We start from the raw sequence: 22,211 nt of genomic DNA on the forward strand, positions 1-22,211 counted from the left end.
GAAAATATGTTACGATTTTTTAGCTTAAATGGTAGCTTTTGTGGAATCTTTGTTTTTCCACCGCTGTCATATGATTATCAAAAAGATGCTTATTTGTAGCACATTTTACATGAAAATCCGTGCATTTAAAAGTATCACTACGGAAAGAAATAAAAATGCCTCAGAACAAAATAAAAGCCAAAGCCTGAAAATTCAGTACTCTTTAAATCACCATAATTAAGAGAAAATGAAATACAACTCTCAATTAATATTACAATCATTGAATGAAAGGCAGAAAGTTATATGCTCCAAATCTCTTTCTGACTACTAACTGTTGAAAATCAATTCCGAGAGAAGACCCTACCTACAAATCTATCACTCGAGACAGTTTCTGGATCCGGTTTAATAAGAAGTCCCCTTGCTTGATGGTTGCTTGGTATAGAGCATTCTTTGCATCAGGCCGGTTAGTTTCAAGAACACCTGCAACTTTGTCAATCTTGCAATGTAGCTTTCCTGCTGCAATGAAACGAGACAGCTCCCTGCAAAAACGAATGTGAGTTTCCATTAGATTTAGGCCTTGGAACGAACTTTACTGAATTAGTACACCTACTACATATTATTTCCTCACACACAAACACAGATGTATACACAAATAAGATAAATTGTACAGAGAGAGAGAGGAAAAAAACAAAGATGCATAGAAAATAACTTACAAATCAATGAAGTCCACTGTCACGCCAAATGCTTTAGCCATTGCTTCAATTGTGACACTCTTGTAGGATTCCAAAAACTGAGAGTACACTACAGTTCTGACCTCCCTCATGTAATACCGGAAGTGTGGATGTAGATATCGGTCCAATTTTATTTGCTCTGTCAAGCCAGCTGAAAGTACAGTACAAAGATGTTATACAACATACCCAACATGCTGATCTATGTATATAAAATTTAGTGATAATGTCCATATTTAAGAGGTACATCATGCTCTTTATTATTATTTTTTTCAAATTAGTATCTCTGACCATTTTCACTTGATAAATATAACAGGCATGTATGATAGATTCCTACTTACCAAATGCAGTAAAAAATGATTTGTATTGACAATCATATAGAGAATTCAAAAAGTCAGATAGATGTGGGATCTTCCCAATCACTGTCAGGATCTCAGGCGCATCCACTACCTGATCACATATCCATCAGAATTAATAACTTCTGTAGTAAACATCGCTAATTGCCCAGAAAACCAAAGAAATTTACTAAAATAAAAAGTTCAAAATAAATCTATGCACTTGAGAAAATAGATACCTTTTGTTTCAGAGAAACTCTATCCAGTGATATAATGCTTGTAAGGACAGTGTAAAATATGAAGGTATCATAGGGGAAAAGTTCATAAGTTGTGAATGTTGAAATAGAATCCAAGAACAAACTGGTTGCCTTCTTAAAATTCCGAGTGGACATGTAGAACAAGCCTTCATAAACCTTCAGTCGGTTCTTTCTTTCCCAATCACCTCCCTCTTCAAACAGGCTGACCTCATGTGCAAACAGTAACAATCATAGAGTCAACTACCAAGTTAATAGAGAGCCATAGAATGAGGTAGAAAATTTCGCATCTTCACTTACTTCTTTGCTTTATCAATGCTTTTAGAAATAAGGTCAAAATCCATGTAGAAAAAACCAATCTGCAATGTATAGAAGACCAAGTCCATCTTCTGTCCAACTGCAACAGTTTTGCTTTCTGTCACTTTGAGTTGCTCCAATGCTTTTTCCTGGTTCATAAGCAAAAAAATAAGATATAGAATAAATACCTCTTGAAAGAACATGAAGAAGAAAACAATACCCCAAAACCAAAGCTTCAAACACTTATATACCTTGTCACCAATCCGAATAAAAAACAAGGATTTAGCTAAATGAGCTTCTCTAACTTCACTTTCACCCAAGTTCTCTTCAGCATCAGCAATCCTAAAAACAAAAGAAACCAGATAGAATCAATTGGATATAAATAATACAGTAAATAAACATGTGACAAATAAACTGGTTTATGCATGAATTCCAATAATATAACAGCTTAGTATTGGAATACTCTTTTCATCCATAAATTCTACACCAGCCTGAACTCATTTTGATGTACATAACTTCAGGTAAAAAGGTCCATTCCCACAATGATAATGCTAGGGAAAATAGTAGAGTAAAACACTTTACAATCAATATGGATACATAAGATGAAGGATACAACATTGTAATAACCAGCACCAGCTAGAGTAACAGGTAGAAGGAAAAAAGGTAAGCCGCCACAATTTTGGCATGTAAAAAAAATTTGTCACATGATGACAGGATCTATAATCCATAGATAAGAAATTTCCAGCAATCATATGCATATATAGCAGAGGCTGTATAGAAGGACCTAAGCACCTAATTTAACAACCCTGTGATAAAGGTTCATCCTACCATCTCCCAACAAAAATGGCCATGTATATAGGGAACTTCAAGCTAAAGAAGTGAATGTGTCCCTACGAATATAATCTACTAACAGAAAATAAACCACATCTGAGACCTTACAACTCTAGCAACATGATAAGTGCTTCCAGTTAGTGCTGAATACCACCAATTGTTGATGAAAACCAATTATTTCGAGTTAAGTGCAAAACACCACGCGGAACTCCAATGCCAATCAATTTAACGAATAAACTGCTTGAAAAACTAACATTGAGCAACAACCTATATTTCCTCACTAAAAATAAAGTCCGTTTTAGATTATACAACTTGCTTTATAGAAAAATATGCCAGAATTTCAAATTTACAGTTCTAAACAGTAAACGATATTGACAAGCTCTATTTGGTTATACAGCGCAATAAAGCATATGTAGATTGACCAAGATTATTAGAATCACAATCCTTTTAAACTGCTAAATAGTCAAATCAAATAACATTAAACCCGCTACTTTTTATCCTAATAAAGCAATTTGGCAAAGAAAACATGAATTTTCAAATCCTAAAAATATACACTACGTATTTAATTTACTATCTCCATCGTCTCCAAAAGTAAAGCTAGCAAAAACCAAATTGTCAGAAATTACCAAATACAAACTCACTTTTCGTCATGCTTCTTGAGCTCCTCCTCGATCTTCTCACGCATCGAGTTCAAAACGCCCTGATCCAACTCCAACACTGATTCGGCGACTAGGGTTTCGTACAACGGAGCCATGTCTACAAAAATGCAAAAGAAAAGAAACCTATTTATGTGAAGCCGAAATTCGAAAACATTGAATAAGAAGAAGATCGGCGACAATTGGTGTCCCAAACGGAGAGTAAATTATTTACCGTCGGCTTTAACGGAGTTGAAGACCTCTTCTCTTAGTCGAACCTTCTCGATGTCTTGGACGTCAGGGTCGGAGAGAAGGAATAGCTTGTGAGCGAGCACGAGGTGCGGTTGCTGAATACCATCTTGGCCTTCCATTGCTGAGTCAATAGTACCCGATTCACTGAGTTAGGTTTCCGATTTTAAAAGCTCTGTGCTTTGCTTGGGCAAGGAGGAAAGTGATAGACGAAAATAAACAGTACGGCTTTGTTTGTGTTTGATATGCGTATATATATATATATATATATATATATAAACTCGTTGATTAATAAATTAATAATAAAATCTCATGCTTTTCTCGCGCTGCAGTTTTTACAGTGGGCCAATTTCGATCCGACCCGACTTTGTTTGCATATCACCAACGATAAATAAATTAAAATAACTAGCCTACATTACATGGCACAAGGCATGGGTAAAAAAATTATTTAACCTAGATCAATCTACAGTAATTTTAAACCAATTTCATCGACAATTTCATCGACAATTTCTTATGATCCCCATCGGTAATTTGAAAGAAAAACAACAAAATGCAATTTGTAATTCAACAAAAAACAACTTTCCTTGGTTGAACGCTCCTAATAGGACAATTCAATCCTAAACATTGTAATTAGTAATTTGGACTTAAAAACTACGCTTGGAAGGAATTGAAATTTTAATAATTAATAAAGAAAAAAATATTAAAAAAAAGAAAACAACTTTTTTAATATATATATTGCTATTTTTTTAATATATATATATACATTTATTGCTTCTTAACATATTTTTAGTATTAACAAGAGAGCAAAAGGTTACCCATAGGTTTTGTAATTGAGCACACCAAGAGCTTTAATTTATTTGATATTTAAGAGTGTTAGAGTTTAAAAAAATTTAAAAGAATTTGAAAGTTTAGAGATATTCAATTTAGATTTTAAAATAATCTATATAAATTTAATAATATTAAATTTATATTTTAATTTATTTTATAAAAATTTATTAAAATCCAAATGTATTAAATTAAAACTTTATAAAATTCTTTTAAAATCTATATATATTTAAAAAGTCATTGATTTTAAAATATTTTAAAAAATGATAGATCTTAATGAATTTGAAAAAATTTTAAAGGTGAAATTGTGAAAAAAGTAGCTAATATGAAATTTAGCTTTGATTCAAAAAATTTCGTTAAATTTTTATAAATTCTTTATAAAGTATATAAAATTCCATAATAATCCATCAAATTTTTTAAAATTTATAATTTATTTTAAAATCTATTAAACTATAAATTAAATATATCTTTTTAATTAAATATTCACAATTAAGTATTACAAAATAACTTGGGTTTGTCCTATTTTCACATTTAATAGTGTGGGAATTCCCTAACTAATTAGGTTGGTGGGGTGGGAAAGGGGGTAAAATTTTTTTATCTTGGGTTAGGGGAGGGGTGGGGATTAGAAATAAAATCTCCGCTTTGTTTACATATATAGTAGAGTAAATTTTATTTAAACTTTTTCAATTTTGACATCCTTACACTTATGAATTTTAATAAAAAATAATAAATATTAACATATTAAAACAATGGATAAATTTTGAATATAATTTTTTAAAAATATGAATCTAATTATAATTAAGATAAAACTGAAAAAACCTAAATGAAAATTTTACTGTATATTAATTAACATATATATATATATATATAAACAATTTTTTAGATATTTTTATTATTTATTTATTTGTTTGTTTGAAAAAGAAAGTAACAATATTATTAATTTTTTTAAATTAAAATCTAAAAAATTTAAAAAAGAAGCAAGGGAATTGAGATCTCTATCTCAACTCGACCTTGGGAATTCCCATCCCAGGCACGGGAACGTGGAATTCTCAAGAGACGGAGAATGGAAGAGGCTGTCCCGTTGCTATCCCTGTTTACAACATGCAAATAAAATAAGTACCATAACATAAAAATTATAAATTACCCATACACATTTTTTTTTTTCATTTTTGATCAACTTCATATACACATTCGGGAGGTATATATTATATGATTTTATTATAAAAATATATATTTAATTACTATACCATTACGTTATGGTGATATAATAATTATTACAGTTTCCAAAATATGATTTCCTTGGTTGATTTGGGTTGAAACTCTATATATCTATATACATATTAAACTCTATATATCTATATACATATTTATTGCTTCTTAACAAAAAATGTTATAGTTCATGGTTGTAGAATATAATCAACGCTTTTGCTGTTTTCTTATATATATTTTTTAATTTTAAATAATACCCATTAGTAACTAATAGTAAATTTAGGAATTAATAAAAAATAAAAGTATTAACAAATTTTATAAAAAAAGTGAATAATAATAAATGACCATCAAAGGTAGAATAGTGGGCAGCTGTAAATCACAGTATAGTTCTGACCATCCCAGAAACATGGCCTCGTTCAAATTGGCGCCCAAAATATTCACGTGCTCTGCTGCGCCGGACTCAGAGACGGACTTCCTTCCTTTTGGGTATTCATATTTCAGAATGACCAAGAGAAAGATCGGTAACACTACTACCATCATTGATCTCGACCCTCCGATTTCAGGTTTAATCTTTTTCTCACCACCATTGCTAATCTATTTTTCTTTCTCTCCATAATTTCACAGCCCGTTAAGTTTTTCCACAAGTAGCAGTACAAAAGCCCTATATATATATATATTTTTTTTTTGTTTTTTTTTTTGTTTTTTAGTTTTTTGGAGTTACTTTTATTTTCCTGCGCTTTCTCAGTTGCCAAACGCGATTTGTTATTTTTTTTTTTTTTTCCCTAAACAAAAAAATATATTTTTTTCCTCATTAGGTTAAGGGGTGAGTTTGGGTGTTTGATGATACTTGTTTTTCCGCTTATTTATTGCCCATCTTTTGTTATTATAAGTGTCAATTTTTATTTTTATTTTTTTTAAGGACATAGGTAGCGAAAAATTTTCCCTTTTCTGATGACAAATGTTGAAACTAATTGGGGGTGAAACAGAAGAAAGAAAAATATTGCTATTGGCTTGGTCATGACGATGCCCCAATGTTTTTTTTTTTTTTTTTTTTTTTGGGGGGGGGGGGGGGAGGAACATGTTCAGATTCTGTCTGTGTCATATGTTTGTGTGCCAGTGCATTTTCATTTTTCCGTGTGTTTGTAGTTGGGAAACCATATATACTACAACGATTTTCAGATATTGACCATTTATGCTCTTATTGGCCAAGTGTTGAAAATATTGATAGCTTGTTACTCTTTACAAAGTAAATGAAAGTAATTTCCTGCTAAGCCAATAATTTTAAGTGAGATACATATTATAGGTTTTTAAGTTTGACAGTGCTATGAAGCTTTTGTTTTATGTATTTGTCTTAGAAGATTTATAGAGAAATTCTAATCAGTTAGTGTGTTTTATGCCCTGATCAGAGATCTCAAATCTTTGCACATATTCTCGAAGAAAGAAGATTACTAATCAAGATCATGAAGAGAAATTCCCATGGTTTTTAAACGTTCCTCGCGGAAAGCGATCAAAGTGGAAAATTAGCCCCAAGAATGCAGATCATGATGCAGATGCAGTCTCTAAACACGAGACGAAACAAGACTCTCGAGCTTTAATTAGCCGCAAGAATGCAGAAGATGGTGCAGATGCACTTTCTAAACAAGATAAGAAACCAAACTCTCGAGCTTTAATTAGCCACAAGAATGCAGTAGATGGTGCAAATGCAGTTTCTAAACAAGATAAGAAACTAGACTCTCAAGCTTTAGTTAGCCACAAGAATGCAGATTATGATGCAGATGCAGTCTCTAAACAAGATAAGAAACTATCCTCTCGAGCTTTAGTTCGCCACAAGGATGCTGACAATGCAGATGAAGTATCTAAAAGAACTAGCAAACTAGACTCTGGAATTTTTGAGTGTTACTTGGAGTAAGTTTTAGTCTTTAAATATGCATATTTAAGAGAGGCCTTGTTCATCGCCTGTGTTTTGAGAATCTATCCCTGATATTTTCAATATGTACAGGAATTTGTGGAGGAGCTTCCCGGAGGATCAGAGGACTTCCTGTACATACTTTGATTGTTTATGGTTTACCTTGTACAAGAAAGTACCTCAGAGATCTAAGCTGCTGTCATGGATTAAGAAGAAGCGTATTTTTTCAAAAAAATATGTTTTTGTTCCAATAGTTTGCTGGTACGTGCTTGTTTCTTATCATTGTTTGAGATTTTCAGATTTTTTTTCTCATCAATTCCTGGGATGTTAAAAGTTTGAAGTACCATCCTTTTAGGAGTCACTGGAGCCTACTAATCTTGTGTCACTTTGGTGAAAGTTTGCAATCAGAATCCAGAACAACATGCATGTTGTTGCTGGATTCTCTTGAAGGTGCAGATCCTAGGCGGCTTGAACCGGACATAAGAAAGTATGTTTTATTGTTACCTTTTTCTCTTTTAATTTTTCACCAAACATGATTCAGCATGGTTCCTAATTTAGACTTTGATACTGTCTTTCTTGTCAGATTTATATTCGACATTTATAAAGCAGAAGGCAGGCCTGAAAGCAAAGATCAAATTAGAAAAATTCCTCTCTTGGTGCCGAAGGTGATCATGAAACTTTCTTTTGACCTCTGTCAATATAAATCTCTCGTTTCATACTTGTTTCACTTGCAATCACAATTTGAAAAAAAAAATTCAGGTACCGCAGCAGAGAGATGGAGAGGAATGTGGTAGTTTTGTCCTCTACTTCATTAGTTTATTCATGGAAGGTGCTCCAGAGGATTTTAGTATGAAGGGCTACCCTTATTTTGTAAGTTCCCTCGGCGTTGAATATGTTTATTCTTTGATGCACGGATAAGAAAGTTTAGTAATGGAGTTTTCTCTTTCTTATATGATGCTCTGCAGATGAAACAAAGTTGGTTTACTCGGGAAGGTTTGGAATGCTTCCTTAAGAGGCTTGATTCTTTTCCCAAGTGACCTACATAAACGAAGTGACCTCCATATAAACGAAGTGTTTGTAGACAGTCCAAGCCCCCCACAAAAAAAAAAAAAAAAAAAAAAAGAAAAAAAAAAAGAAAGTGCTTGTAGACAGATATGTATAGTGTATTTGTAAATTAAACTTTAGCCGAGAAGCAAGCAAATATGTTTAGGTCATATATATATATATATATATATATACACGTAATTCGTAATGCAATGGTTTCGATTCTCTATTCTATTTTTGCTCCTCAAAAATTTCCCTATGCATGTTAATTCACATACGTTTGAATTTTGCACTTGCAAAATATAATTTCCGAGTTTTCTTTTTGTTTCTTACAACGTTTAAATAAAGTGAAATTGAATATATTAATAAAAATGAAATTGAAAAAATTAATTTGCAGGTAATTTAAGATTGTGAAGAAATGCTTTATCCTATTTAAGTTGATTTACAAGTTGTATTAAACCTAGGTGGAACAATTCAAATCCACGTGGCAGTATTCTAACGCTGAGTTGGCCAATTAGCAATTTAGCTTGTAAAGGAAAAAGGATAAGAAGATAACAGTGTTGGGCTAATGTCCCACTTGCTATCGGATACAACACAACAATAAATATACATGGACATGAATGAGGGCCACCTTCCAATGTGCCCAAAAAACTGAACATGGAAAAAAGAAAATGGAAAGGAAAACACAAAACCTAGACAACGAGGCTATGGTCTGTACAAAAGAGCTCACAAGTAATGGATTTCCTTTTTAAGACCACGATCAATTTGTCAATTTTTTTTGGGGTAAATATTCAATTTATAAAATTGTTCCACTAGAGAAGGGGATTTTAATGGTTCCCTTGGATAGATGGGAAGGAAGACCAATATTTTCTACCTTGGATGTACTTTCTAATGCCTCTAGCGATCTTGAAGCTTGGAGGGCCATCTCGGCATGAAGTTGGAGACATGTCATAGCCATCTGAAATTTTAATATCTATATTAGGACCTTATAATAGTAAAGCAAATGAATCAAATATAGATTTTTCAAAAAAAATGTAAGTATATCTGCATAATTTTGAGCATGTATCAGGCAATAGAAGGCAATAAAAGTAAACAAGGTGATATGAAAATAAATGTAAGCTCTGATAATGGTCAAGAAATGGTTTCCTGTAAAGCTGTTCTTATAACTAATAAAATAAGCAGCAGTATAATTAGAAAGCTAAGCAAAAATGAAAAGCATGCATAAATTTTAAATACTGGACCTTTATGGATAGAATTACTTGCTTACCGTATAGCATTCTCTATCTGTGTCTGATTCAGCCACATGAAGAGCCCAACTGCGAATCCATTCAAGCCCTTTAGAAATTTCAAGATTTCCTTCAACTAAGGAAGATGCTACAGAAGAGGGATGTAGAGACACCAATATGCATGAAGCTGCGAAAAGGACTGCTCTTCTAACATAGGCTTCTTTGTGATGGCATATGGCCCTACATAATGTTAAAACCGAGGCAATCAGTACAGAGCTTTTTAGGCACAGATTATGCTGTTTTTCAGTTTATTACCTTGAGCTAAGCATATCAAGAAGAGAAGGGGCCAATGAAGATGCTTCTGGATGCATGGCCGCGCATTTGATACAAACACCAAGCATGTAGATGAGTTTCCCTAAGACAATAAAATCTCTATCAAGCAAGTCAACACCATGCCTTTTCTTATCAAAGCCATGCATGGCAGGCAGCATAAATGCTGCTGCATACATTGGAAACTTATTTTGAGACCACTCTATTTGATTGTTTTGCATATTTGATGTTCGTAGGTTCCATCTGCGTGTTTTTCCTTTTTTGATCTGACCAGGTTTTGAAGGAAGTTCCCTCTCGTAACGATTTGACCAGTTTAGTAAAGTTCCTGTTTCTGAAATCTCTTTCCAGGAACCAGCTCCTGGAGGCCCTATGTCACTAGGCAAAAACCAGGCTTGTGTCTCTGATAAGGTTGATATGAGGGCCCTGGTCTGATGTTTTGGTTTCAGAGTTTTAGCATAAGCAAGCTCCTGAGCAGCATTGGTCATGACATCGAGTATCATTATCCGTTGACTGATATCAACATTAGGTGAATATAGTAGTTTATTTAAAGTTTCAAGGGATTCAAAAGGACATGTGGCAAGCAGAACAACCAATGTTTTTTGCCTCTTGTCTTCGGCTGATTCTTCCTCACCTTCTACAGCCAAATCAGAGCAACGAACCTGTACAAGAGTACGGACAAGATCACTTGCTACATGCCTCAGTTCATCAGGTGATGCTCGCACAAGTTTTTCAGCAACATCTAGAGCCTTCTCCACCTGCAATATAATGCATGTGTAACTATCTAAAAAACATAACTTTTTTCAGCACAAATAACTGGATGAACTGCATGGAGTTGCATCATATCCAATTAAACTGGGTAATCCAACAATTTCTGTTTTAGCTATTTCTTCCCAAATGTTTTATTGGCTTACAAAAAGGAATGCTATTTTATCCCAGCTTGTACAAAATGCTTACCAAAAGGGATCGCACAAGTTGTATCAAATAGCTCAGAATACCAAAAAATGAAGATAAAAAGTATATTCTTGGAAGAAAATTTGGAAACAAAAATGATAAATAAATAAAGATGACTTACCCCTTCAGCATCATCAGGTTTCCGTAATGCCCCAACTACATCAACTAAATGTGAAAAGTTTCTCTTTAAATCTGTGTCATCATCAGACAAGTCATATGGTTGTAAAGAGGAGTCACTCGAGGTATCTGAATTCTCACTATCATTATCATTGTCATCTTTGTCAGAGATTGATTCATAGTTTAGAGTAACTGGATCAATAATCTCATCTGGATCAACAAACTTATATTCAGATACTTTCTTAGTTTTACTCTTAAATTTAGTGCCTGTCCCATCATCTGCTGTGTAGTTCAAGTCCTTTTCCAGCATTATGGTAGCAGATGTTTTAACATCAATAGCTTTCTCGGAAGAATCAGTGGTTCCCAGAGTCCCTTCCTTAGAGTTAATCAACCCCAACTCCCAGTCAATAGTCTCCCCAATGCAGCTGTCATCAAGGTATAGAGGATTATGTGGATCAATAACTCTAGAGAACACTAAAGCAACATTGCTGGCCATTTTTCGAACTAAATGATTAGGGCTCTCCAACCTACCTGCCAGCAGAAAGACGAAGTTATAAAATACAAACCAGTCACATTGCAAGATACTTATTAAGAGTAAGGAAGAAGAAAATTACAGCCGACTCCTTGAAGAATCGAGTGCATCACATCCTTAGCCTCATCTAGTTCCTCTTTAGACATCATCTCCAGGGATAGGCCAACGGCTGCAGATACATCTAAATTACAAGATTAAGGGGCAACAGAATCCAAAAAGAAGTGCAAAGAGGATTAAAGCCTTTTTAAAGCAACAGGAAGTCTTGCAGAATAGGCTGGAATATGTTTGTTATAACTACTATTGAAGCTCCTACAACTTACCCCATTATAGAATTACCAAAAACTAGCAATAATCCTGTAAACACTACTGGTAGCTTCAGAATAAAGGAATGAGAAAGGATACAAGTTTGCTGCTCCATGGTGGCTGTTTGCACAAATTCCCTTTTAGACCAGACAGCTACCAGACGCTGCAAGGTCTCCAAGAAATTGCGGGTCTTATGACCTTTTGAAAGTGAATTTGCAACAGGTGGGCATTCAAGCACAGAAAATTGAAGGATCCATCGCAGGCTACGAACAGGAAATACTTTCCAAAGTAAAAATTTGTCAACAAACATGGACCTGACAGGAAAGGAAACGTCAAAACTACCAAAAGAAGTTATTAGTAGTACTTGGTCATAACACTAAGGGGAAACAACTGGCCACTTGATCATAAGAGTGGTGGAAAAAAAGGGGGGAAAAAAAAGAAAGAAAAAAAGATAACCACGCTCACTGACCTTATTGAAGGCTGATGTTCAAAAATTCGACGAAAAAGTAACCAAAGAATCCAGTAAGCTTCAACATCACTTGCAGATCCAGTTGCAAGGTTCTGCAAAAGCTGCTCAGACATTCTTTCTACAGCATATGAATCTTTGATTGTTTGCATTAGATTCAACCAAAATTGAGAACTAGGATTCGACTCAAAATCATCAGAGAGAAGTAGATTAACAGTTGATGATAATAAGCTCTGGACATGTGTAATGATCCTTGGGGTTATTTCGCTTAATAGCACATCTGCAGAAAAAAGAAAAACACTTTGGTTGAAATTTCCAGGCCTCCTTCTTGACAGGACAAAGCAAGAAAATTCCCAACCAATATTAATCTCAGTACAATATTAATTGAGAAAACATGAGTGGCTCCTCCATTTGATGGATATAAGTAACTTGTATGGAAGTGTGACTTTTTCAGAAAAGAAGTAGCAGAACTAGAATTCATTTCTTTCTAGCAAAAGTGTATATATATATATATATATTTTGTGTAAATGCATAGATTAAATGTAAGGATTTTCCATTATCTTAGGTTATAATAGTTACCTACAGATCCACGTCGACAGATACGTGCAAATATTTCACCAACAAATAACAAGGTACCATCCATGTCATTTTTATCTGAAATGGCTCCTTTATTCAATAGATTCATATTGCTTTCTTCTGCTAGAGAAAGAAGCTGTATGGTAATCTGTTTGAAGAACAAACTATGGTAATCTGGTGAGGAATAAACAAATAAAGGAAGCAATAATAAAAGTTTGACATGATAAATATCATATCACTAACTCCATCTCAATGACAGTTGACAGAAAGCCAGAAAGTTTGTAACAGAACACAACTCTGTTTATCATCTTAGCCAAAACATGTGAAAGCAAAATCTCAGGCCCCAAAATACATGAACCCACACAGTTAAGCACTTAAGATAAAAAGGATACTGTGATGAAAGTGAGGCTGGGGCTCTTAATCGTGCTTTGTCAGGTACAGATGTGACAATCTGTGCTACCCTAGATAAAGCTGGCTTGAAATATTCGCGGGAAGAGTTTTCAGAATGGCCAGAACCACCAAATTCCTTTGCCATCTGGAGCACCCCATCATTTTCAAGCAAGCAGAGTACGAGTAACCTTGGTGGTGATAAAATAAAAATGAGACTGAAAGTTAGATATTTATTATGCTCCAAATTATATATCACAAAAGCATACACTAAAATAGTGAAATTATTGAACATTTCTGTTCCATTCATACAACGCAATGCCTATAGCATGACTCTCTCACACACTTGCCACAATAAGAATAGAAGCACGTTCAAAACATAGGACTGCATCAGCAAAAAAAAAGAAAGGTATTTGCACCAGATATCTTTGGCTATTCAAAGGTGTGTTTACCAAATACAATTATGAATTCAAAGAGCAGCATTAAATCAATATCTCATGCATACCTTTCAGCATTGGAGTTGATAGCATTAACATCAACATCATCACTTCCACTCTGCTGTAGACAAGGAACTAAGGTCCGAACAACCTCAGATGCAAGCCCATTGACGAAAAACACATCATAGACATGTTTACAAGCCGAAAAGGGGAAACAAGCAAGCCAATTGGAAGCAACATCTGCATATTACAGCGATTTATACAGGACATAAGAAGCCTTTAAGTCAGAATTCATGAAACAAGAATATCATCAAAGAAATTTACCACGCAAAAGGACGCGAGCAATTGAAGGAAATGCAGCTCCTCTGTAGAATGCCTGCCACCACTCTTTTCTCTCATCTGCTGTGGGAACATTGGCACTAAGTACCTGTAGAAGCACAAACACAAGTATAAAAGACATGGAATCGAAAATGAACATAAAACTACAAACAGAATTTCTTGCGAGATTTCGAATGTCCATGAATCAAACTGAAAGCACACCTGCTCTCTGCACCGCTTATCAATACTACCTGAAATTTCACAATTCATTTTTCAGTTTTTCCATCAAAATCTACACAGCAAAAACTATAGATGTTCGAATTAGAATTGAAATATATGGTGTTTCCAAACTCTATATATTAAAAGAAACTACACAGAACATTTTCCCGCTGATTTTGTTCCCAAAAATTTAATTAAAGAAAGCAAAATTTTACCAGTTTTGTCGGTTATTTAGTAAACAAAGCAAAAAAAATAAACAAAGAACTATTATTATACGATTTCTCAGCAACCAAACAACCGGTATCACAAACTCAGAAATCTTGAAATTTTTGTTCACAAAAAGCCACGGTTAAAACCATTAAAAAGATAGTAAAGCGAAGAAGTGAGAAGCGGGCGATTGAGAATGAGACCTGAGAGAAGAGAGGCATCGAGAGGAAAAAGGAGGTTAGCGATGGAGTGAAGCGCGCAAATGACTTGGTCGACGTGTTTGGCCTTGTTTATGCCGGAGATTACTTCTCCGACCTTCTCAAGGACTTGTGCTTCTACTTCTCTCTTTCTCTTTGCTCCGTCTTCCTCCTCCATGCTCGGTCTCAGAAACTTGTTTTCTGGCAGTAAAATTTCTGTTTCCAAAAGCAAGCAATTTTTTGTTTGTTTTATTTACTTTATTTATTTTTTATTAATTGCACTTTTTTATTTTTTTTTTTATTTTGCTGTCCCCTATGCCCTCCCCATAGAACCCGCGCAACTGTGGCGGAGGTAGTGGCGCTCGACCACGCGAGCTAGCCAACTTCGTCTATTAAGTGCACTTGATACTTCTAATATTTTAGATCCTCGATTTAAAAACCCACCGAACTAACTCTCTATTTCACCGCCCCCAAAAACAAAAACAAAAAAAAAAAAAAAAAAAAAAACAAAATAAAGGAAAAAAAAAAAAAACTCTCAATTTGAAAAAAAAGGAAAAACAAAAAAATTCTTAATATCAATCTACAAAAATTTATGTTTAAAATGTTACAGTTAACTTATCTTAAGCGTAAAAACTAAAAAAATCCTAATTCATACTTCAAAATTGCATGAGTAGTTAAAAATTATGATTATTAAGTTTATAAAATGCTCAATTTGCTCCAGTAAAAAATAAAGGGTTCAATAGGATGAATTTTAAAAGTCAAGATATAAATTGTAACATCCTAAAATAAAAGAAAAAAAAAAAAAGAAAGAAAGAAAAAATTCTAGATTTGCAAAATTTATTTCTCATCAAAAAAACAAAATTGAACTGAAAAGATTATTAGAAGTCCCATAAATTCCCACACCGATTTCTTAACAAACAGTTTATGCCACTAGACATTACTCTATATACTTCCATTGTAATTCTCAGTATGATTTCCTACGCTCCTTACTAATGATAAAAAAATAGTAAAATTCTGATATATAATGACTAAATCAGAATACTAAACTAATAATAATCCTAATTATTGGTTGGTAACATAAGGATTATTATAGTCATTGTGGACAATACTTGTATGAAGAATTTTGATCTCTAATATTATATATAAAATTTTCCACAGTACTTGTCCACAACCACTATAATAATCCTGCTTAGACTATGGCATAAAATGCAATTTTGCTGTAATTACAGTGATAACCTAATATTATTGAGCCTGACATCGCTCATAAACTTTATAACTAGTGAAGAGAATCAGACAGAGTATCAGCAACTATTAGATATATAGAAAGAATGAAATGAATTAGTATTATAAAAATGCATATTTTAGTATATCAAAAACCTTTTGGAGAAATATGATGTGATAGTGTGATTGGATGCAAAAAAATAGATAGAAAAAGTTTGACATCCACCTTCTTAAAGACAACAGATTACAGCAGCCTAGAAACCTGACTTACGGATACATCTCCAAAGGATCATCCGTTTAGGATTTCATTTCTGAAACATAAGAGGATTTAGGGATGACTACTGCTTAGAGATCAAAGTATTTTCCATTATTTAATATCAGTTACAAACCTTGCCCAAGGAAGTTTGCCATCTTTACAACCTCTAGGGAAACCATTATATCCAATGCCTGATGAAAGTCACACAAACACTTAAGATCATTCAGTAAACGGACCCGATCCCTACAGAAACGTTTATGAATACTATTTGTCCAAAAGGGTATGAAACTTACGTCTGCACAAATAGAAATGAAAGCTTTTACCATATCATATCTGAATTTTGTGGTCAAAATTTGATAGAGAAGCAGCATGATCATCCAAACTAAGAAATCAGTATGGTGATAAGCTAGTGCAGAAGCAAAGCTGGTGATGAAATCCAAAACACACAAAGTAAGCTTAAATTTAAGTCTAGCATGGCACTGAAATTATTCAATTTTAAAAGTTGAAAGAAATTTGCAGTAAAAATAAGCCCCTGTTATTTACCTAGACTGTCTCCATTTTGACTGACCAAGCATGCTTCAACCTACGATACAAAATTAGAAAATCAATCACTGTTTGTTCTAATTCATTAATGCTCACATTAGATAAAACATACAAAAGCAAAGCATTTTCATGACACCTCTCACATTAACTAATCATGATTGCAAATAGCAGCTCTACTCAAAACTTTTCAAGGCATCCACAGACAAGCATTACAATAGAGCTGAAAATATGACCTGCCCGTTAAGGTCTTAGAATCATCTGATCAGCCGATAAGAATGCTATTTCCATGAAATAATCAACCCGTGACAAATATCTGCAAATCATAAGCCCAAAGGGAAAATCATACAATTAACCCAAAAAAACAAAAAAACAAAAACCCAATACAAATTAAAAAAGGGATTAAACTTATTAATATAAACGCATTTAAAAAAAACACAAATAACGAGCACTCTTGCAAAACCTTAAACCCCGCTACTTCCATGAAATAATCATCCCGTGACAAATATCTGCAAACAAAAGTCATAACCCAAAGGGGAAAATCACAAAATTAACACAAAAAAAGAAAAAAACAAAAACCCAATACAAATTAAAAAAGGGATTAAACTTATTAATATAAACGCATTTAAACAAAACACAAATAATGAGCACTCTTGCAAAACCTTAAACCCTAGCAATGCCTAATAGTTTAAACCCTGTTAATGGAGCGAAAGGGTCGCAGAGCCCTTTTCCCAATACGACACCGTCCGCCGGCAAATCGACTCCATTGCGTCTTTCGGAGTTAATGAATATAAGCCGCGAGCCACCTCAGTGCACCGTTGAGACCGAAACGACGTCGCAAGGGCTAGAGTTCTCAAATGATCGAATCAGGGAGGTTTTGTTGCCCAGAAATCTAATTCATGGAAGTGCTGCTATAAAATTTGGCGGGAAGAATCAATTAGGCCCAAAGCATGGAATGTGTCCAACACGCGCGTGACATGGCTCATGGTGATTGAGAATATGAAGTGGATTCGGGACAATCAGAATGACATGACGATGGCAAACAATGTGCCAGATGTCACTTAATCGACTTCTAAGGCTTAAGCTCTAGACCAGTCCAAATATAAATTATAAATTATAGAAAATCTTGGCCCAAAAAAATTAATAATAATAATAAAATAAAAATAAAAATAAAAAGTATTCAAAAGAATTTTAAATTACAAACATTATTTTTTTTTTTTCATTTTATTTAACCATTACTTTCCAGAAGCTTTATAATCTGCTTCTTCCTTGTGCGTGCGCGGGAAATTGGAAAATGGATTGAAAAAAAAAAAAATAAATAACCGTCGCCAGCTCTTTGTATAAATTCACTCACAGCCCAGATTTCAAATATTTAAATTCATTACCAGAGGTCTCTTACAAAAAAAAAAAAAAAAAAATCGTTTACAGACGAAGAAACAAACGAAGAAAGAATTCCTTCTGCATTAGCTATTCTCAGGTATGGTTATCTCTGAAATCTATGTATCTATATTAAACATTGCTTATTCGTTTTCCATGCTTTTGATTTTGAAAGAATTTCACGTGTTTGAAGGCTTTAAACGATGAATGGACCAATGTTTTTCCTGCAATTTGTGTGGAAACAAGCAGTCTCTCCGAAATTCAGGAAGACGAAGCTTATGGCTCTTGGATTAGGGATCAGCACTAGAATCTCAGTCGATTTTAGCAAAGAGAAAATTGATTTGATGTTGAGGAAGAACACTCAGCAGAACAGCATACTGTACAGCATACTGTTCTCTGCCAAACTTCCACCAACCAAGTCAGAAAAAGGGAAGAAGCAGGAAACGAAGGAGGAAGAGAACATTATTTCGGGGCTGGGGGCTTGGGATCCATCAATCTGGATCAGCAGAGTTTATGGATCCAGCAAACAGGTCATTCTACCCCGAAAGACCATAATCCCAAGAAACTTTGCACCGGTATGTTTGTTTGTCTGTTTTGTTCTTTATTTCTTGGTTTTTTAAATTCTGATAACACTGTTGTTCTTGTTGTTCTTTTTGAAGGTGGTTCCAAATCTTGCTTCACCTGCAAGTGCTCAAGGTTTATGGGGCAGTCAGAAATACTGTTGTCTAACCGTGCGCTTTTTATTTTTTATCACCTCTCATGTCATATGGCAAACCGAAGGCCAGGAAGATGTTTTGACGTTAAAGAGGAGGTGGTTGATTGTTTCGGCATTCAGCTTCAAAGGTACGTGGGTTAAGACGTTTATCGATGCTGATGTTGATTCAGGACTGCAACTGTTGGTGGATGAAGGTGAGCCGCCAAAGTCCAGACTTCGTATCGTTTTTGATTGACAAACGGAGGCTGCTGACACAATGATCTTGACTCTTTACATAGTATATTACTTAGTTTCAATGGTATATTACTTAGTTTCAAATTCTGGATTGGCTGAATTCTGTCGTTATTTGTTTCAAACACTGATGGATAGAGTTGTAAATTCTGGATTGGCTGAATTCTGTCGTTATTTGTTTCAAACACTGGATTGATAGAGTTGTGGCTCTGTTTGCTCCAAATTATGAATTGATTTGAGGTTTTGGCATTATTTGTTCCAAATTTTTTATTAATTGAGTTCTTGCTTTGTTTGTTTCCAATTCTTGATTAACATAGGTGCTCTGTATACTCGATTAACATTGGTGCTTTATATGGTGTATGCTTCATAATTTTTCTTGATGTGAGTTTCTTAGTAGTATAATGTAATTTGTACTTTTTTTTTTTTTTTCTTTTTGTGAGAAAAATGTAATTTGAACCTTAAACAAGCTGAGAAGAAAGGATTATACTTGTGGAACAAGGATAAACGATAAATAACTAAAAAGTTAAAACAGTTTCATTAGAAACGACGTGTCGTTGTTTTAAATGCTTAAGAATGATCTGGTTACAATGATTTCCTTTTCGACTTAGAAATAACAAATGTCTGATCGTAGTTTATGAGGAAATAGTTTGTGAATGGAGACTCCAAAGTCCCTTTGTCTGTGTCACAACCACAGTAAGGGTGTTACATAAATGCCACATTCAGTGCTTTGATGTGTCTTCAAAAGTGGAAAAGCCATAGATGTTGATAGAAGCGCAGATCTGGAAGAGATAACCACGGATAAGTTTCTTGAGAAAATCACCTCTGTGTTCTTTTTGTTTCTGTTTAATGAGTGGCTGCGCGTTACTTCTGTTAAAACGGTGGTAATCTTGAAACCTCACTTCTTTTGGAGTCTGTTATGAAGCATGGGGATGACTGGGAGCTTGTTGCTCAAAATGCTCAGACAAAGACCAAATGGATTGTACTGCCAAGCTCATTGAGAAACCACTGAGGGAGATTATGCTGCGTTTTGTTCACAGAAATCTAGTTATCTAAATCGCAACTTGGACAATTCAAAACAAATCCAGCTACTTTCAGCTGAACATCCAGAGAATGTCAAAAGCGTGGGTTAATATGATATGCAGACAAATGAGAATGAGCACAATGGAGGTACTTAGAACCTAGGTCCTCTGAAGAGACAATAGATGGCATCCTTCTTAGGTGATGATGGTTCACTGATGAAACAGGTCGGAGTCCTGGCACATTCATAATCTTCAAAACTTCTAGAAAAATGTAATCTCGTGGTATAATTTTGGGACAACATTGGTTCTGTGAATACCTTCTAATTGTTTTTAATAAATGCTATTAAAACAACTTTTGAGAATTTGTCTGGGCTTTAAGCTCAACTGCTTATGTTTCTAGTTCAATAGAAACAACAAAGTTTAAATAATGTTTCATTAGATAGCTATTCTATCACATATCACAGCTGCCGCAGCTGAGGCAGCTGTTATTCATTTTGTGAGGAAAACTTACGTTCGAGGGAGATAATTGATAGTGAAGATGATTGTGTAACTAATGGTCTATTGTCTCCCAATGCTGATTTTGAGACAGAGATTAGTTCGTCCATTGAAATTATTCTGTTAGTTGTTCTAGTGTTACAGTTCTGAAATCAACGTGTATTCATTTCAGAGTCCCTGAGGTTGAAGATTCAGGGATGAAGGAAAGGCATTCCCAGTCAGGTATATATTAATGTTATGTATGGTTGTCAAGTTTATTGACCTGCATTCTCAGTATTCTAATGTTGAGACATTCCCTCCTTAGTTCTATTGTCTACTAATAGTTTCATTATGCCAGTCCTAACATATCTCTCTCTGTAATATATATATATATATATATATATACATACATACCTGTATATTTACAGAAGATCAGGATGCATCTTTTAAGAAGGATGATATACTTCTAAATTTGTGAATTAAAGCAGCTGTTGCAACAGCTCTTGAAGCAGCTGCTGCTCGATCAAAATTACTGGCTAATCAGGAAGGCAGGGAAGTCGAACATCTATTGGCAATTATAATGGGAACCCAAACATGTATATTCCATTTCCCAAACACGTCTTAACATAGATTTCTATAAAAAGTTTTAAAAAAATAAAAATAAAGGGGAAAAAAATTGTTTAACAAAAAGTTTCATTTAAACTTTGACAATAATAGCAAACAAATTCGTAATGATTAAAAAAGAAGGTGAACAATTGGGTTTTAAAATATTAAAGCCGATTTCTTTATTTAAAATGAGTTTTCAAAACTATGGAAAAATGTTTTCCCCCATTACAGTAGTGAGCATTATGTACTCGAACGACTCAATGGGGAGCTCCTTCATAATGATGTTACTTTGCCTGCTGCTAATATTGTTGATGGTAATAGGTTAAATCTTGTATTAAGGTTGTATATTTAATCGCTAAATATATTGTATAATTTGATAAAATATGCATAGTGCGATCATCTACTAGGACCACTTAAGACTTATTTATTTATTTAAAATATATAAAAAATAAAAATAAAAAACTTAAAAGGCTTATTTGATTAAATACTTTTTACTAAGTTATTCAACCTAAATGTATAATTTAATTCGGTATCATCTCGAATGATGACATAACTACCAGTGACACGTCTAAACAAAAAGCTGAGTTGGCAAGTAAAGATCTAACCGACGAGAAGCTTTTCGGTGGAATTGGTTAAGAGTTGTTAGCATGAGTCAGTTTGACACGTAGCAGCTTCTGAGAAACTTGTAGAGCACGTGACACAAACAGTGTAATTCTGCCTGTGCAAATATAAAAGTCGGATTAAAATGGTGTGGTGGATTTTCCAACATTTAAGTATCTGTGTGTGAATTAATTTTCTCTCTCTAGAAATTCGCTCGTTAAGTTTTCTCTGACCTCTCACCAGATTTTATATTCGAATATTAGTAGTTTATTGCAAAGGCATGCAAATGGACATCAAGATATTGACCATTGAGTTGGTGTACGGACCGTGTACTGAAATGGTCAAAATATTAATCAGCCGTCAATTTTCATTTGTCACATAAATATTGAGATGCCAAAGTAACAGCCATTAATTTCACTTTCAACAAAATTGAACAAAGAGAAATTAAATTAAATTAAATGAAATAGTGAAGTGGAAATACGTAGCGACGGTGGTTGTGGCGGTTTCTGGTTATTTGAGTTTTAATTTGTAGTTTGACTTCCTGATCACCATTTGTCGATAGAACAATAATACAGCTGTCATTTTCTTCGTTTTTTTGGCTTAAATATACAACT

General features: G+C 34.0%; 3 protein-coding genes across 5 annotated transcripts; 1 reads left to right on the top strand and 2 right to left on the bottom strand.

Annotated features, from left to right (window-relative positions):
- Positions 1–171: 171 nt before the first annotated feature.
- LOC107418161 (26S proteasome non-ATPase regulatory subunit 6) lies at positions 172–3,554 on the bottom strand. Its single transcript, XM_016026828.4, has 8 exons — positions 3,295–3,554; positions 3,066–3,180; positions 1,845–1,935; positions 1,597–1,742; positions 1,282–1,501; positions 1,049–1,157; positions 693–861; positions 172–518 (listed from the first exon to the last, which is right to left on the bottom strand). The coding sequence occupies exons 1-8, from the start codon at positions 3,428–3,430 to the stop codon at positions 344–346; spliced, it is 1,161 nt and encodes a 386-aa protein (XP_015882314.2). The 5' UTR covers positions 3,431–3,554; the 3' UTR covers positions 172–343.
- Positions 3,555–5,597: 2,043 nt separating this feature from the next.
- Positions 5,598–8,386, top strand: LOC107418168 (uncharacterized). Of its 2 annotated transcripts, none has more exons than XM_048473626.2 (7): positions 5,598–5,905; positions 6,749–7,247; positions 7,342–7,509; positions 7,646–7,735; positions 7,832–7,913; positions 8,008–8,118; positions 8,214–8,386. In XM_048473626.2, the coding sequence occupies exons 1-7, from the start codon at positions 5,683–5,685 to the stop codon at positions 8,283–8,285; spliced, it is 1,245 nt and encodes a 414-aa protein (XP_048329583.2). In that variant the 5' UTR covers positions 5,598–5,682; the 3' UTR covers positions 8,286–8,386. The 2 variants fall into 2 exon arrangements, with proteins under 2 accessions (XP_048329583.2, XP_048329582.2); XM_048473625.2 differs by having other exon boundaries at positions 5,613–5,905; positions 7,604–7,735.
- Positions 8,387–8,838: 452 nt separating this feature from the next.
- Positions 8,839–14,947, bottom strand: LOC107418194 (uncharacterized). Of its 2 annotated transcripts, XM_016026870.4 has the most exons (13): positions 14,565–14,947; positions 14,158–14,186; positions 13,942–14,044; positions 13,686–13,857; positions 13,186–13,371; positions 12,797–12,957; positions 12,221–12,497; positions 11,851–12,065; positions 11,531–11,629; positions 10,921–11,447; positions 9,834–10,603; positions 9,560–9,758; positions 8,839–9,250 (listed from the first exon to the last, which is right to left on the bottom strand). In XM_016026870.4, exons 1-13 carry the CDS (start codon positions 14,734–14,736, stop codon positions 9,089–9,091), a joined length of 3,072 nt encoding a protein of 1,023 aa, XP_015882356.3. In that variant the 5' UTR covers positions 14,737–14,947; the 3' UTR covers positions 8,839–9,088. The 2 variants fall into 2 exon arrangements, with proteins under 2 accessions (XP_015882356.3, XP_048329580.2); XM_048473623.2 differs by lacking the exon at positions 14,158–14,186 and having other exon boundaries at positions 14,565–14,726.
- Positions 14,948–22,211: the final 7,264 nt, after the last annotated feature.

Source organism: Ziziphus jujuba, chromosome 2 (genome assembly GCF_031755915.1).
Source record: "Ziziphus jujuba cultivar Dongzao chromosome 2, ASM3175591v1".
NCBI classification, from domain to species: Eukaryota; Viridiplantae; Streptophyta; class Magnoliopsida; order Rosales; family Rhamnaceae; genus Ziziphus; species Ziziphus jujuba.

Coding starts and splice junctions, on each gene's coding strand:
- LOC107418161 (XM_016026828.4), bottom strand. CDS start 3,430: ATGGAAGGCCAAGATGGTATTCAGCAACCGCACCTCGTGCTCGCTCAC. Junction 3,181..3,294: donor CAACTCCGTTAAAGCCGACG/GTAAATAATTTA, acceptor GCATTTTTGTAG/ACATGGCTCCGTTGTACGAA. Junction 1,743..1,844: donor TTATTCGGATTGGTGACAAG/GTATATAAGTGT, acceptor CTTATGAACCAG/GAAAAAGCATTGGAGCAACT.
- LOC107418168 (XM_048473625.2), top strand. CDS start 5,683: ATGACCATCAAAGGTAGAATAGTGGGCAGCTGTAAATCACAGTATAGT. Junction 5,906..6,748: donor TCTCGACCCTCCGATTTCAG/GTTTAATCTTTT, acceptor TGCCCTGATCAG/AGATCTCAAATCTTTGCACA. Junction 8,119..8,213: donor TGAAGGGCTACCCTTATTTT/GTAAGTTCCCTC, acceptor GATGCTCTGCAG/ATGAAACAAAGTTGGTTTAC.
- LOC107418194 (XM_016026870.4), bottom strand. CDS start 14,736: ATGGAGGAGGAAGACGGAGCAAAGAGAAAGAGAGAAGTAGAAGCACAA. Junction 14,187..14,564: donor CGATGCCTCTCTTCTCTCAG/GTCTCATTCTCA, acceptor GTGAAATTTCAG/GTAGTATTGATAAGCGGTGC. Junction 10,604..10,920: donor AACCTGATGATGCTGAAGGG/GTAAGTCATCTT, acceptor ATTATATTGCAG/GTGGAGAAGGCTCTAGATGT.